This window comes from Lepidochelys olivacea (assembly GCF_965140295.1).
Source record: "Lepidochelys olivacea isolate rLepOli2 genome assembly, chromosome: 2".
Classification (NCBI taxonomy): Eukaryota; Metazoa; Chordata; order Testudines; family Cheloniidae; genus Lepidochelys; species Lepidochelys olivacea.
In genome coordinates, this window is record NC_140412.1 from 163,502,681 (window position 1) to 163,519,658 (window position 16,978).

Sequence of the window (16,978 nt, forward strand, 5' to 3'; positions counted from 1 at the left end):
TATCCCTGACAGGTTTCAGAGTAGCAGCCGTGTTAGTCTGTATTCGCAAAAAGAAAAGGAGTACTAGTGGCACCTTAGAGACTAACCAATTTATTTGAGCATAAGCTTTCGTGAGCTACAGCTCACTTCATTGGATGCATATTGGACAGTCTCTATGCATCCGATGAAGTGAACTGTAGCTCACAAAAGCTTATGCTCAAATAAATTGGTTAGTCTCTAAGGTGCCACTAGTACTCCTTTTCTTTCTGAGTATCCCTGATGATGCCACAGTACAACTGGTTGCTGAGCTCTGTGACTTTATTCTCATGCACAATTATTTTAAATTTGGTGACAATATATACCTCCAGACCAGTGGCACTGCTATGGGCACCCGCATGGCCCCACAATATGCCAACATTTTTATGGCTGACCTCGAACAATGCTTCCTCAGCTCTCGCCACTCACGCCCCTTCTCTACCTACGCTGTATTGATGACATCTTTATTATCTAGACCCACGGGAAGGAAACCCTGGAAGAATTCCACCATGATTTCAACAGCTTCCACCCCACCATCAACCTCAGCTTGGACCAATCTACACGGGAGGTCCACTTCCTAGACACCACGGTGCAAATAAGCGACAGTCACGTTAACACCACCGTATACCGAAAACCCAACGACCACTACGCCTACCTTCATGCCTCCAGCTTCCATCCCAGACACACCACACGATCCACTGTCTGCAGACAAGCACTGACGTACAACCGCATTTGCTCCAACCCCTCAGACAGAGACCAACACTTACAAGATCTTCACCAAGCATTCTCAAAACTACGATACCCACACAAGGAAATAAGGAAACAGATCAACAGAGCCAGACGTCTACCCAGAAGCCTCCTGCTGTGAGACAAGCCCAAGAAAGAAACCAACAGAACTCCACTGGCCATCACATACAGTCCTCAGCTAAAACCTCTCCAACGCATCATCAGTGATCTACAACCCATCCTGGACAAAGATTCCTCACTTTCAGAGGCCTTGGGAGGCAGGCCAGTCCCCGCACACAGACAACCCACTAACCTGAAGCATATTCTCACCAGCAACGACACACTGCACCATAATAACTCTAATTCAGGAACCAATCCATGCAACAAACCTCGATGCCAACTCTGCCCACATATCTACACCAGCGACACCATCACAGGACCTAACCAGATCAGCCACACCATCACCGGTTCATACACCTGCACGTCCACCAATATAATCTACGCCTTCATGTGCCAGCAGTGCCCCTCTGCTATGTACATCGGCCAAACTGGACAGTCTCTATGTAAAAGGATAAAAGGACACAAATCAGAGATTAGGAATGTCAATATACAAAAACCTGTAGGAGAACACTTCAATCTCCCTGGACACACAACAGCAGATTTAAAGGTAGCCATCCTGCAGCAAAAAACTTCAGGACCAGACTTAAAAGAGAAAGTGCTGAGCTTCATTCATTTGCAAATTTGACACCATCAGCTCAGGATTAAACAAAGACTGTGAATGGCTAGCCAACTACAAAAGCGGTTTCTCCTCCCTTTGTGTTCACACCTCAACTGCTAGAAGAGGGCCTCATCTTCCCTGACTGAACTAACCTCATTATCCCTAGCCTGATTCTTGCTTGCATATTTATACCTGCCTCTGGAAATTTCCACTACATGCATCTGACGAAGTGGGTATTCACCCACGAAGGCTTATGCTCCAGTACATCTGTTAGTCTATAAGGTGCCACAGGACTCTTTGCCGCTTTTACAGATCCAGACTAACATGGCTACCCCTCTGATACATTTTCTCATTGTGATCTTGAGGTGCACAATCAAAGAGAAAGCATGAGGTTACCTGTGAGGCTATCTTCTCTCATCTTAGAGACTAACAAATTTATTTGGGCACAAGCTTTTGGGATATAACCACGAAAGCTTATACCCAAATAAATTTGTTAGTCTCTAAGGTGCCACAATGACTCCTCATTGTTTTTATGGATATAGACTAACACGGCTACCCCTCTGAATTCTCTCATCTTGTTACTGAAGTGTGTATATGTCCTCTAAATTCGCAAGAGGCTGCAGCAAGACAATGACATTTATCTAGGAGCCTTGAAAAACATGAAGCTATATGCTTGCTTCTTCATTTTCCTTTATTCTTCCTACCTTCCCTTGAAGAGGAATATTCATATTGTGGAAAGCTTTCAAACATCTCAGACTACACATGAGTTCAAACCAAAACCACAGATCTGAACACTCCCAAATGTGAGGGAAATTTGTATCTAGATCCAAAAGCCCTGGCTTGTCACCAACTGTAATGGTCAGACCTCTTCAAACTTTGAAGACGTTCAAATTTTGAGTGAGAGCTAAACTTTTCAGGTCAGGCCTATCTTTACTGAAAAACTAAATCCATTTAATGTTCAGCTGTTTGGTTTTTTTTTTCTTTTTATACTGTTATCTACCTACATTTGTTAATTCCCAATGCTATGTGGTAAACAAATGTAGTCTCCATACAACTTGGCTCCTCCTCCTGCACAATCATGAAACAAAGGTAAAATGCTGAATTTGTGGCAACATTTTTTCTGACAGCAGACTGTGACATAAGGGGACGCAGTGTGGCCTACTAGACAGAACACTGGGCTGGGACTCATCTGACCTGGTTCTATTCCTAGTCCTGCCACTGATCTACAGGGTGACCTGGGGCACATCACTTCACCTCTCTGTGCCCCAAATTCTCCATCTGTAAAAAGGAGATGATGAAACTGACTCTGAAAAGTGCTTTGAGATCTGCTGATGAAGAGAGTTATTCAAGAGGTAGGCACCATTAAAAGCACAAGCTTATGACTTCCATGCAATACCAGTAGTAAAACTGATGAGAGAGAAAAATCAGGCTTCCTGAAGTGAACTGGAAGAATTTTCTTTCTCTGTATGTGTACCAGTGCCTTCCTACTGAATGGAACCAGAACTGCTCTCCTGTATGTCAGAGGCTTCCTATTGCTGACAGCTACTGGAGATTCTCCTTTAGCTGAAGCGTGGAGTTTTTGGGGAAGGATCATTTGAGCTTCCTTCACATTGCTGCCACTAAGTCCAGAGGGGCCATGGATGGTGTAAAGCACAGTGACAACCATTACGTCCTAGATGATCCAGAACACTTTAAATACAGTATATCCAAATAGTATATCTAGTTACTTCCTGAGTCTCTGACTATTTTTTGGCCTCTCCTTAAAACTGTGTGCATATGAATTTTGTTCAAATCTAATAAAAAAAGGAAGCTGAGTTTGGTGGGGTCAAAGTCTCCACATCACAGGGCAGACATGCAAGTAAACACAAATAGTTTTCTGTTCATGAAAAGCCCAGGAGAAGACGAATACCATAGGTGAGGAGTAAAGTGCAATTGGTACTGCTGTGTGAGAATTCATCCACTGAGAGAGGTTTATCTGTATATCTCTATTAGTCATAAGCACTAACAGGTGACAGCCTTTACATTTACGCTTGTTTTTTAAGTGTATAATGTGCATGTACATTCTTTCATCTGATTTTAGGAATATCAGTATTAAGCTCCTGAATATCTAACTCTGTTTTGATAAGGGAGGAAAACATGAACTATTCTGATATTACAGGCTGCTTACAAGCCATATAACAGCAGCCAAAGTTGCAGAAACAATACGCACAAACAGGATGTTATCAGGCTCAGTTCAGACACGGCGCTTTCATCTCTGAATTAAAAAAAGATGCTTGTGATAAAGTAGCAGCTGGAAGCACTGTAGAATTCCTACAGCACTTTCCAGCCTCCCCCCCCCCAGTACACAACCCTTCAATTGAAAGGAGAGAGTTCCCTTGGAGCTAAGAACAGACAGCAGACAAAAATTAAATAAGGGAGGGTGAGCAAGAGGGTGCTCCATATGTTCTAGGGACTGTACAGTTGCTCACCTATGATCTGCTTTTATCCATTATTAAGCCGGCAGCTTCTATAGAGCTTTGTATTTCAGTTTGCATATGGATGTACTCTAGCAGAGAAATCACAGATGGGATCACTTGGAAACAGGGTTGAATTATTAAAGTTGGGGATTTTTTTGGGGGGGGTTAATCATGTGTGGTACACATGTTAAAGAATTATGTCATATCTCATCGCCTTGCATTTGAATGAAAAACAGGGCTTTTTTCAAAGCAGCATTGAACTTAATTAGTTAGCTCTAAGACTTATAATAAAATTTCCAAAACAAGGCATGTAACATATTCTTCCTCTTTTCTTCCATCTAATAAACAAATCTTTTAAAGCAGGTCTGCCACCGTTACAAGGCAGCAATTACCAACTGTAATTAAAAAGGCAGCATCACCACAAATAAAAAAGAAATGCTGTTCCTCTGATTACCTTAAAAAAAACCCAAACCCTAAACAGACAGGACAATAACACACACCTCCTCTTGTAGTTTCTTGTTTTACTCTTGAGGAATTTCTAATATAATTGAAAGGGACTTTTTTTTTTAAGCATAGTGGATATGTAAGGATAACAAGTTATTTGTAAAAAGAAAAGGAGGACTTGTGACACCTTAGAGACTAACAAATTTATTTGAGCATAAGCTTTCATGAGCTACAGCTCAACCATGATGCAATATGCCTCCCAGCTGGTATGAGAATTCCAATAATCTCCCACTTTGCTTTCAACAATCATCTAACCATAAGTATACTTTTTCAAAATTTTATGTTGATTTTCAAATTCTTTTATTACTTTTTTGGGGGAGTGAAATGTAGGCCCAAGGCCATCCTACCAGATATAAAAGGGGATGGCACATGGTAGCATGTTTTTTCCCCTTCTCCCTCCCCCCGCCATTGTTTAATGGTGTTTGCTAGCGCGGGAACAGCTGGTGATTTGAACATATTGAGAATATAAGTGAGTTCAGAGGGCTGAGGAAATACTACAATTGGCTATAAAAATAAATCATAGAACTCACTATTACATGAGCACTATAAGTACATTTCTGCTGTATAGCATTCTAAGGTTTATGGGTTTTAATTCAAAACAGAAAACCAACCTGAACAGTCCACATTTTTAAAGTATCCCCTTGCCTTCCACCCGGCTACAGAGGATTTATGGCTCTTTTTTAATCTTTTCAACACACCAATTCTGATAGTTAAAAGTGAAAACTGGTAACTTTCTCTTCTCTCCCTAACATCCCACACCCTGCTTCTGTTCCCACCAATCATTTGTTTTACTTTAACCATAACGAGTCTTTTGAAGAAGTTCAGCAGCAAGGCAACCATTCCAAGGATGGGAACTTTGTTTTAATCTCCATGTGTGTGAGACCACAACAATGGGTCTGCAGCCTCACAAACCTTTCTGGAGTCAAAGGAAGAGTTCAAACCAAAAGAGCATGTCCTTGGAGTTCTGCAATACTTTTGTGGGAAGAACCACCCAAAAAACCCCACCACAACATTTTTGTTCTTTTCTTAATTGTGTGCACATTTTTTAATACAAGTCTTTTTTCCTGGATGTAAAGGATGACAGGTCTCAGCATAGTATCTGCTGGAGGATTTTATTGCAATGCAACAAACAGACCATTTTCTATGTACAGTTCACACTGGTGCTATGTTTGTTTAGGTTTTTGGATGACAAAAGGACAACACTGATGACATGTTTTTTCTCCATGTTAGATGGCTGCTTTTAAGCAAGAAGAGAAAGCATGATCCTGAGGTTAGGGCACTCACTTACAACTTGGGAGACCAGAGTTCAATTCCTTGCTTTGCCACAGACTTCTTGTATGACAGAGGTAAGTCACTCAGTCTCTCATCTGTAAAATGGGGATGACAGCTTTTCCCTATCTCACAGAGATGTTGTGAAAATTATTACACTAGCAAATTGTGAGGCCCCTAGATATCCCAGTAATGAGGGCCATAGAGATAGATACGGGACCTTAGATAGACTAATTATGGAGAAGTTCCATATAGTCTTAGAGTCTTAGTAGGAAAACAAAGAAACTTCTACTGGCTGGTAACACTGAAGACTGGTTTCATCAATGTCTTTAATGTACATTTTCACTATGTGACGGATTCTGATATACTTATTCCTGTGAAATGGTATCTTACCCCACCAGCAGCCCTAATGAGACCCATGGAATTATTTAGAGAAGAAGGGTACTTCTCACAGTGACTCCGTGTTGTATTAATACTTTAAACATGTTTTTAAAAACAATCAAGCAGCAGTTCTGTAAAATGACTGTGGGACAAATAATCACTGAGGCAGATTCCTCTGGGATGAACAGACAAACACACACCACAGCTGAAATCTTGGCCTCACTGAGATCAATGGCAAAACTCTCAGTAAAGCCTAGATTTCACCCTATATTATCAGCTACTCACCTCTCTTCTCATCTACTGTGGATACTGCCTGGATTAAAAGTGGTGCATTAGATTCCGTATACTCCACAAACACCAGCTGCAGTTTCAGTGCTGTTTTTACCACCAGACGGAACTGAAAGAAAAGAAAGTAACTTGGTCATTCAGCAGCTGACAGTATTTCCAGATGTGCTGCATGCCACTGTACCAGATGTAAGCATTGCATTTTGGCTTGAGGCAGCAATGGCAACAATATGAGAGAATGAATATACTTGAGCCACATACATAAAAGTTCTGCACAGCGAGTTGGCCTCGCACTTCACTGATAGGACAGCACTCTCCCCATTAACTGCAGCTCAGTCTGAACTCCAAAACTAAGGCTCCAAAGCGCATAACAAACATGACAATACATTCCTCAGACCCCTAGTCAGTCCCTGGTCAAAGCATGGTAGACACTGAATCTACTGATCTGAGAACCTCATCTCCTAACACAGTATTTATTGTTCATTACTTGTGAGTGGTTAACATGGTCAGATTTCAAGCTCTTCCTCCCTCTCACGCAATTGGATATGATTTTCCCCTGCTTTCTTTTTCATTTCTTATAATATTTCTATTTAAACAGATTGAAATTCATTAAGCATGGGAACTGGGAGAAGTGTCTTTATACTTAGCTGTCCCAGAAAACACTATCATAAAATGGCCTTTTTGTACTCCAGCGGAGGGGAGCATTGAGTTTGCAACCTGCTAACAAGAAAAAAAAACTCCATCAATGAGTGGGGCCTCCCATCATGTATTCTCTGAGTTCAGAAACTTTGACTCCTAGGGTGAAATTCTGATCCAGCTGAAATCACTGGCAATTCCCAGTGACTTCAGTAGGGCCATAGTTTCATCCATAGATTTCTCAGTAACAGAGAGGAGGGTTTGTCTATGAGATAATTTCCAAAGCACACAGTGGGAGCAGTTAAACATTCTCATATAAACACCTACAGACCTGACTTCTGACAAAACCTTCTTCCCTGCAGGGTAAATTTCATCAAATAACACAGAGTCTCACATATAAAAGACTCTGAAGGAAGAAGAACTTTTAAACAAACAGGATTGTGCATGGCCAGTGGAGAGGAATTGTATCAGGATGGCTATTATGGGTTAAAACTATTCTATTCTCAACCCTCCAAATCCATGGATTTAAAGCTGGAGAAAAGGGTGATTGAACCAGCGTGGCTCACCCCTTGACAACTGAAGCTAAGTAATGCTGATTACAGAATGAGCCAGACCTGGGAGGGATCCTAGTTTTCTATGATAAAAAAACCCACAAAATTCTCTGATTAAAAATACCCCATAAAAATTAATGTTTTTCTGCAATTAAAATGAAACGCTGAATTTAGTTTCTCTAGCCACAACGGGGAGCCCTGCTTCTCTAGCCCGGGGAGCTGAGCCACCTAGGGCTGCCAGCCTGAGCCCCACTGCCCAGGGCTCGAGCTCTCATCCCCGGTCCGGTTAATATGGAGAGCCAGACGATGGAGGCTTGGATAAATGGAGTTCTACAGCATATGTTTTTATTTTTTCACAAATGTAAAAACATTCTCTATAAAAATGCAAATTCTGTATTTTTCTGCAGCAAAGGGAATTTTCAGGATCCCTGCTTGTAAAAGGCAGCAGAAGGGTGAGAGTCTGCAGAGAGAATGTGAAAGGCTCCTGCAGGGAAGACCTTGAGACCAAGGCTGCTGTGACAGAGAGGAGCTGCGGTAAATAGGAGGCTCCTGCTAGAGACCCAGACAGACAGGTTTGGGCCTGACAGCCTGAACCAGAAGGCTAAGCTCCAACCAAAGAAGGCCTGAGAAACTTTTGGGAGACTCCTGGGACTTACCTCTGGGAAGAAGGGCTGCAGACTCCCTGCCTAAAGGGAAAGAGTGAATTAACTGGGGTTTGGGCCAGTATATAAGGACTCAATAACTAGGACCCCAGTAGGGGAATGTTTTAATTATCTGTGGACTGTGAATTATTAAGGGGTACTGAAGAAGGAAGAAATTGGTAGCAGGACATGACAGAGTGACCTCTGCCATAAGGGGGGGGACTCAGTAAGCTGCCACCATGCTAGCGTGATACATAATTACTCTCAGAAATACACTCCAACATACTAGAATCGAGCTAGGCTCTGTAAGAATGGGTATTTGTAACTTTTATTTGGTTTATCTGTTCTCTTTCTCCACATGAAAGCTATCCAACAGCTTGAGGAACATCTCATTGAATAGCGAGAGCAATGTGGTCCCTCTACCCATATAATAATCTTTGCCTGCTTTATATTTAACATGTATCTGGGCAGAGACAGGACACTCTAAACAGCGGTTTGCAAACTATGGGGCAGGCCTCCCAAGGGAGGTGCAGGAATGTGTCAATGGAGGCATGAGTTCTGACTCTCCTTCCCCCCCCCACCCTCATTCCTTCACCTGGAGGCAGCCCGGGCTCAGGCTCTCCTCACTCTCTCGCCCCATCCCTCACCTGGAGGTGGCAGGGCGCTGGCTGTCAGCCCCAGAGAGGCAGCAGCAGCGCAGAAGTAAGGGTGGCAATGGGGAACTAAATCTGCTGTGAAAAGTGATATTGACAAATATCACTGTTCTCATTGCTGCCCTTACTTCTGTGCTGCTGCTGGCAGAGTGCTGTCTTCAGAGGTGACTGGTGATATACGTACTCAGAGGGGAGGCGTAAACAACTACAGACACAAAGAAGGGGGGCCCGATCAAATAATTTTGAGAACCCTGGCTCTAAAAGAATCTATGCGTTACTGTCTTATTACATTAACTCAGTAGGCCGGAAAGTAACTGAAACACTCATTTTGTCTCATTCCAAGAAAAATCACTGTCCCAGTAATTATTGCTTCAAGGAAATAATCTAATCTATCTCTATATATATAGTTGGTCTGTCTATCTACGGTACTTATAGTTCCCATTATCAGTATCTGAGTGCCTCACAATCTTTAATGTATTTATCCTCACAACATCCTATGAGTTAGGAAAATACTATTTCCCCTGTTTTACAGATAAGGAACTGAGACACAGAAAGATAAAGGGCAACTGACTTTTAACAAGACTCAGTGTGACACTACCCAGGGTAAAATCAGGACTGATGAACAGATGTGTACCCTCAGTTCTCCAGCCTGCGGTGCCTTTCACACTGCTTTGCTGTAAGAGCTACTACTCCTGGTCTGCTCACACACAGCCTCCAGCATGCAAGTTACTCTCAGTTATATTGTCTGAGTGCTATAGCCAGCCACTCATGAATTAGACTGCAGAGTAACACTAGCAAACTCCCAATCCCAGACTTTCCCCCAGAAATGTACATCTTGTACTGTCCAGCTCTCTCCTGGACAACACAAGTTCATATAAAGTCCGTCATTTTATTAATAAATGATACGCACAAATCATGTTATCCCAAGCGGAGTTTCCCAAACACCTTAAAACAAACACACTGATTTATCTAATCAGTAAACTAAATTTATTAACTACAGAAAGAGAGATTTTAAGTGACTACAAGTAACAACGCATAAAAGTCAGAATTGGTTACAAAAAACAGAAGTAAAGCGCAACTAATCCCTCACTTAACAAGCTGAAAGAATTCAAAGTAAAGTCTCTCTCACCACACATTTCAGCAGTTTTATTGGCTGAATCTCTGTCAGTCAGGATCCCTCCCCCAGTCCAAAGCTATTCCCTTTGCTAACCAGGTATTGTGGATGCCGTGGGTAGAGAGAAAAGGGGGAATAATTTGAAGTGTCTCCTCTCTCCAGTCATAATTCTTTCTCTTCTTTGAGAATCATCTCCAGTTGAGGTTCAGAAGACAGAAAGTGTCTTTGTCAAGATGTAGATTTTCACCCACATCCTCTTTCCTGCCAAAGAATGGCCACTTAACCAGGTGTTGGTCAGTTTGATTTTATTGACACCTGGCTGAAGCATTGGGCATTGGCTCTGGGGAACTGGTTTGTAGCTGCTGTCCCTAGACTTGGAACATGTTTAGTAATACCATACAGAGAAATCCTATGCAATGGTTACATGCAATGCTGCCACACATATTTTACCAGGAAAATAATGATCAGCAAATTATAAGTTTTCAAATGATACCTCACAAGGCATACTTTTACAGAACGACGATAAATTTTGTAAAAGGGGTGAACATAGGGGTACAGACTGTCACATTCAGGTGCCTAAGTCACTTTTGAAAATGAGACTCAGGATTCTAAGTCAGTTGTAGTTGCAGCTCTGAGTGGCGCAACACCTAAATACCTTTAAAAATCTGTATGCAGTGTTGTGGTAGCCGGAAGAACTCTGGGTAAGCTAGTAACTTGTCTCTCTCAGTAACAGAAGTTGGTCCAATAAAAAATATTATCTCACCCACCTTGTCTCTTTAAAAAATTGGGCTTCTGTCACTTTCCCAAGATCACTCAAGCAGTCCATGGAAGAACAGGGTCTTAGACCCAGGTTTCCCAAGTCCCAGGTTAGCACTCTAATCACCAGACTGCCTGCCTAGTGACCCCTTGTTTTAGGAAAGCAGTGAATGGACTAATGAAAATCAGACACTTTGAGGTGGCCTTCTAATAATGTGGTGCAAAACTCAACTATTAAATAAGGGGTATCTGGGGATGATTTTTATTGCTTAATTATCATTTAAATTTATTAATCAATTTTATATTTAGGGCCCAGATCAAGGTCTCTTGAGCTATGCACTGCACAAATATTTAAGCAGAGTCTCTTCCCTGAAAAGCTTGCAACTGAAGATCTAAGGAAATCTTACTGTCGGCCATAACTTTTGACTTTCCTTAGAACTTTAGGCTCAGTCACACAGGCCACTGCTGACTGGATCCACATGGAGGTATCTGGGGGCGAAGTCACATACAGCTTCCAATAGACAAAAAACGGTGTGAGATGCTGATCTTTAAAAACTATGCCTCTGTAATTCCACTATGTCCTCCACGAAGCAGAGGGCCATTGTGTGATCTCAGCATGCTAACTGTGGGTCATGGCTATCTGTGGCGGTCTATTAAGTCAATTTATTCTTTCATTCAGCTTGCAGCTGCTATGCTAGAAACCCTGTAAACCCTTAGGGGCCAATGTGACTGTTTCAGCCAAATAAGGTTTCTGTATGTGGATTTACTGAAGCCCAGTCTGACTTTCTGAGAGTTCTCTGTAGCTGTCAACCTACTGTGCTTAACTGGATACCAGACCATAAGATGGCTGCTGGGTATAATCCAGCAACCAAGACCTGGAGAAAGAGGTGATTATATATGTATATTTTTTTCCTTTTAAATTGTGGTTTATAGCCTCATCTAATTTTGGCAATAGGAGGATGCTTTTAATTCAGTTGTAAAATTGCACATTTTGGGGGTTCATTTGGCTCCTAACAAAGTAAAAACGGATAAAATAATTAATAAATATTGGGGAAATAGGTATGTGTGAAACCACATGACCAAAGTGGTTGGTGACGTTAATCACTTTAGTGGATAATGGATTTAGATGTCGTTAACTGTTGTCATCTCTTTGTCAATGACATTTGTTGGCAGGCGATGAGGCTCTGTGTGTGATGCGCACTTCAACATAAAATGGTACTGAAAGCACTTGGCTTGCTCCTTTGTACTAAAGCAGGATTTTTATGTAGGATGGTCAATTTTCCCCCAAAATGAATTCTTGGGAGGGGAAGAAATTTGGATCAAATCTGTGACAACCAGAAAAAAAGTCAAAATGGTTGTTTCAGTCATGTTGAAAAGAATCATTTCGACTTGTTTTCCCCCAAAATGAATTCTTGGGAGGGGAAGAAATTTGGATCAAATCTGTGACAACCAAAAAAAAAGTCAAAATGGTTGTTTCAGTCATGTTGAAAAGAATCATTTCGACTTGTTTTGAAAGAAATGCTTACTCACTGTAACTGTGGTTCTTCAAGATGTGATGCAGACGTGTATTTCACTTGCGTGTGTATGCACTCAGCATTCTGGAGCCAGAGATTTCTACCCAGCAGCGCTCGTGCCTTGTGGCCATAGCTCCCTTCCCCCGGTTATATGAGGCGGCACCATCCCAACCCACCTCAGTTTCCTTTGCATCAAATACCCAGACTCCGATGCAGAGGGGACGGATGGGGTTGTGGATTACACATCTGTATCACATCTCAAAGGACAACAATTACAATAAGTAATCGTTCCTGCTTCTTCTTCAAGTAGATGCAGCCATGTATTTCACTTAGGTGACTCACAAGCAGTACCACCAGGGGATGGGGCACACAATCTATTTAAACAAGGACTTGAAGGACTGCCGGGCATGTAAGGCGGCTCTGCCATCAAAGCCTGCAACTCATACACTCTCTTTGCAGATGTTATTGCCACAAGGAATAAAGTTTTTTTTTACATAAGTGAGGAAAAGGATAGAATGCCAGACGCTCCAAAGGAGATCCCATCAGAATCGTTAAGACCACATTCAGGTCCCACAAGGCAACTGGTTCTGGAACCAACAGATGGAAACAAAGGATTGGAAACACCAATCGTCCATGAATGAGTGGATGAAAGGCTGAGATCGCTGTTAGATGCATGAGCTAAGTGTAAGGCCCAATGACTGCAGATGCAGCAAATACTTCAAGATGTCATGGATACTGAACTCTGTGGGCCAATGACCACACTGAAAAATGCTTCCACTTTGCCGAAGAGGCCATCCTGGTTGAGGGTTTTCTAATACTGAGTAGGACTACGGAATAGCTGCTGAACATTGCTCTTCCTCCTCATTCAACCATGGAGCAGCCATGCCCTGAGATGCAGAGCATGACCATGATTCTGCCTGACCAGGTCAGAATGAGAAGGAAGGAATATGGGAGGCTGAATTGACAGTTTTCAGAGTAACAGCCGTGTTAGTCTGTATTCACAAAAAGAAAAGGAGGACTTGTGGCACCTTAGAGACTAACCAATTTATTTGAGCATAAGCTTTCGTGAGCTACAGCTCACTTCATCGGATGCATACAAATGCACAGGAAGCATTTTTCAGTATGTAAAGCTTAAGCTTTTTCACGAAAGCTTATGCTCAAATAAACTGAATTGACAGTGCAAACAATTGGCAAAATTTCCTTGGCCATAGGAAAAAAATCAGTTTCAGTTCAAACCAAACTGCTTTTCCCCGCCCCAGATTTTGTGGTTCAGACCCTGACCAAAAAAATCAATTATAGCCTCAGCTCCAATTTGTACACCTTTGGGGAGGACAAGGCTGAAACAAGAGCATGAAACTGCCAAACAATCCCTTATTTAGTTTCCACAGTGTCTACACAGTTCTGAAATGATCAAGGGTACTACATGCATGGTGAGGTACTATAATCATTTATAATATTACATTAATGGATAGTATCTCAGGTGAAAACAGAACAGTAGTTTCACACTTAAAAAATTTCAGATTCTGGACTTTAAAGAGCCACTCGTTTATTATAAAATATCAGCATCTAGTAGGTAGGATTTTTACATTTCACAGTCGGTGGCTTTAAAAGGCTTTTGCAGATTTCAAGGTATTTCTTTTCAGCTATTTAAGTTGGTATCTACAGTATGAGAAAAATGTAAGTATTTTGCTCTCCTAACCTTGCTCAATGGGAGGAAAGAGCATCAAACATATAACTTTGTAGCCTTATTTTTTCAAACCAGAGCAATAGATAAGATTAAAGATGCTAAATATTGATTTAAAATACCCATAAACCAAACCTTTAATGTTCATATGAATCAGCAGCACATTATGGTAACTGATGTGTAGCTCACAATGCCAGTGTGTAGTTCACTAATTTGGTCAGTGTAACTGTAAAAATATTGTCTTAGGTATGAGACCTGGATGAAATAACTAAGACTCCTAACTTCATAGGGTGAGATTCTACAAGGTGCAACACAAAACTTGCAGCCCGAGGGGAGGAGAGAAAAGACAAGTTTATTATAAGCATAACACGATCTTTTCCCCTCTCTACCCAACTCAAGGGGTTATAATTAGCTTTCTCCCTATAGGTACCAAGTTGGGCCTTTGCCTCAATTCCACTAAAAACTTGCCAGGTTTGTAGTACCCTTTTTACCCTCCCAGAAACACCACAACCCGGGTTCCAATCTGTGTACTTGAGCACAGCGATGCTCTGAGAGTGTCTTGATCATTCTGGTGCTTATACTACCTTTTCCTGTATTTCATATATTCCAGTGATTAGAAATTTGCTAAAGTAAACAGCCAAGTAATATATCACATAATTATAGAGGCAATAATTAAATTATTACTTATGATGCCTAACTGGTTTTTTAGTCCATTGATGCTTCGCAGACCAAACAGAGTAGGTATTTACATCTTGACACATAAATGCATGGTCCATCCCAAACCACTCAACAGACTGCAGTGTCACACAAATGACTTTTCCACACCAAGGGTTAGCAGCAGATAAATAAAGAGAAGGAGGATGTCAGGGTGGGACTTGGATTCCTGTCTGAAACAATACAAGGGAAACAGACAGTGAAGTAGAATGAAGCGTGAAATTCAGTCTATTTGGAATACTGGTCTCAGGGCAGAGGTCAGAAACAATGAGCCAGAAGCCTAACGGAACAGAAATCCCAACTCCAGTGCCTTCCACTCACACAAAAGTATATATAGATTCCACAAAGGTGTTTGTTGAACAAATAAAAAAAACATTCCAACAGCCACAGCTAAAACCAGCACTAAATTAGATCATCGGACGAACAGAGGAAACAATACAAAAGAGAGAAAATGATCTTCTGTACTCTGATGAGAATTTAGTCTATCAGAGCCCCTTGTAGGGTATTTTTAGGAAGTCGTGCAAGGCATGTTTGTTAACCCTGGATTTCAATTTTTCATAAATTAGGCCCATGGGTAGGGGCATTTTCCCAGTCAAGGAGTGAAAGGGGTTGAGGTAGGGACTGAACTGGTTGTTGAGCATCATTTTAATCTATGTGTTGCATCCAGACACCTCAGTGATGGGTGCAATACAAAAAAGTTCTGTGTCCTATTCCCAACCGCCTGAACCATTAACTTTCAATGAAAACTGTGTTTAAATCATGAAAGCTGTTTCTAAGATATACTGGCCTTCTTACACTTTGTAATAAACGAGGATGAATCGTTTCCTGTAGGATATTAAATCGCTAGCCAAATTACTACGGAAATCTGTAGGACACCTGCAACTTTGATCTAACAGGATGTGGTGCAGTAAGAACAATCAAGAGCAGAAACAGACTGCAAAGGTACAACTGTGGCATCTTATGAGACAACAGCATCATCACAGTGTGATCAGTTTGGGGTTGTAATTAATTCCATATTTTTCCTGCTTTTCTTAAGGTATTTACAATTTTACATTGCAAATACCACTGCGTGTGAAAAAAAGATGTCAGCCCTTTAGGGTTATAAATACATCCGCTGACCCAAGGAAGTGAGGTTTCACTAACAGCAAACCAGGTTTTGAGAGTAAGCCTGGATTCTTAAATCACTGAAGGCTGTGATGTCAATATTCTCTGTGTGTATATAAAGTCTGCTGCAGTTTCCACAGTATGCATCCGATGAAGTGAGCTGTAGCTCACGAAAGCTCATGCTCAAATAAATTGGTTAGTCTCTAAGGTGCCACAAGTCCTCCTTTTCTTTTTGTGATGTCAATGTTTTTCTCAAGGATGCTGGAGGGGATTGAGAGGGGGAAGTGATGTTCACAAAGTACTTTGTTCTTTTCACATCACTTGCCAGCCAATCCACAGAGAGGAAATGATGTTAGCATCTTCTGGCTAAAGATAAAATGCAGCCATCACTGTAAAAGGGAGGAGAGGAAAGCAAGGAAGGGAAGAAACATTAACATTTCCCCTCTAAGTGTCTTTTACACTGTACAGTGAGTTTGGCAGTTCCTTCCTGTTTTATCTCTTTACATTAGGACAATCGGAATAATGTGTTACAAAGTTAGCCAAACATACTGCACAACAAGAAAAGGAGGACTTGTGGCACCTTAGAGACTAACCAATTTATTTGAGCATAAGCTTTCGTGAGCTACAGCTCACTTCATCGGATGCATACTGTGGAAAGTGTAGAAGATCTTTTAGTCTCTAAGGTGCCACAACTACTCCTTTTCTTTTTGCGAATACAGACTAACACGGCTGTTACTCTGAATACTGCACAACAGAGATTGCAAGATTAATATTCCAATGAAGGGCCTCATTCCAATTGTTAATCATTCACCTAGAAAAACCTAAAACTTTTCAGGGGAAGTTGCCAAAAGGTTCACTAACCAGTGTTCAAAATAATATTCACTTTGTGCAGCTTTTAGCAATTTACTTTTTAAAATTTTTAAATGAATTCCTAACAGCCAGTGTAAATTCAGAGTGTTCACTGGATGCAACATAGTTACTCCAGAATTACACCAAAATAACTGAGGGATGAATTTAGTTCACTGAATTTTAGTCACTTGAGGCTTGAGGTCTGAGCCAACGTGCACTGAAATCATTGGGAGTCCTTCCAGTGCGTCAGGCCTTCAGCATGTTACCATGCTGCATAAGAGACTGAGGTTCAAGTTGTCCCTTGGGATATTACACCTCAGACCAGCAGGTGGCAGGAGTACGCAAAAGTCAAAACTCTGTTCTTCATTGGGGAGATTCATACTACAGTAGAACCTCAGAGTTACAAAC

At 41.4% G+C, this 16,978-nt stretch overlaps 1 protein-coding gene across 1 annotated transcript in view; it reads right to left on the bottom strand.

Annotated features, from left to right (window-relative positions):
• Positions 1-16,978, bottom strand: part of FHOD3 (formin homology 2 domain containing 3) — a 627,222-nt gene that overhangs the window by 175,068 nt on the left and 435,176 nt on the right. The window contains exon 7 of the mRNA XM_084620053.1: positions 6,355-6,466. Within this exon, the coding sequence (XP_084476179.1) occupies positions 6,355-6,466 (112 nt within the window). The remainder of the gene's footprint in view (positions 1-6,354; positions 6,467-16,978) is intronic.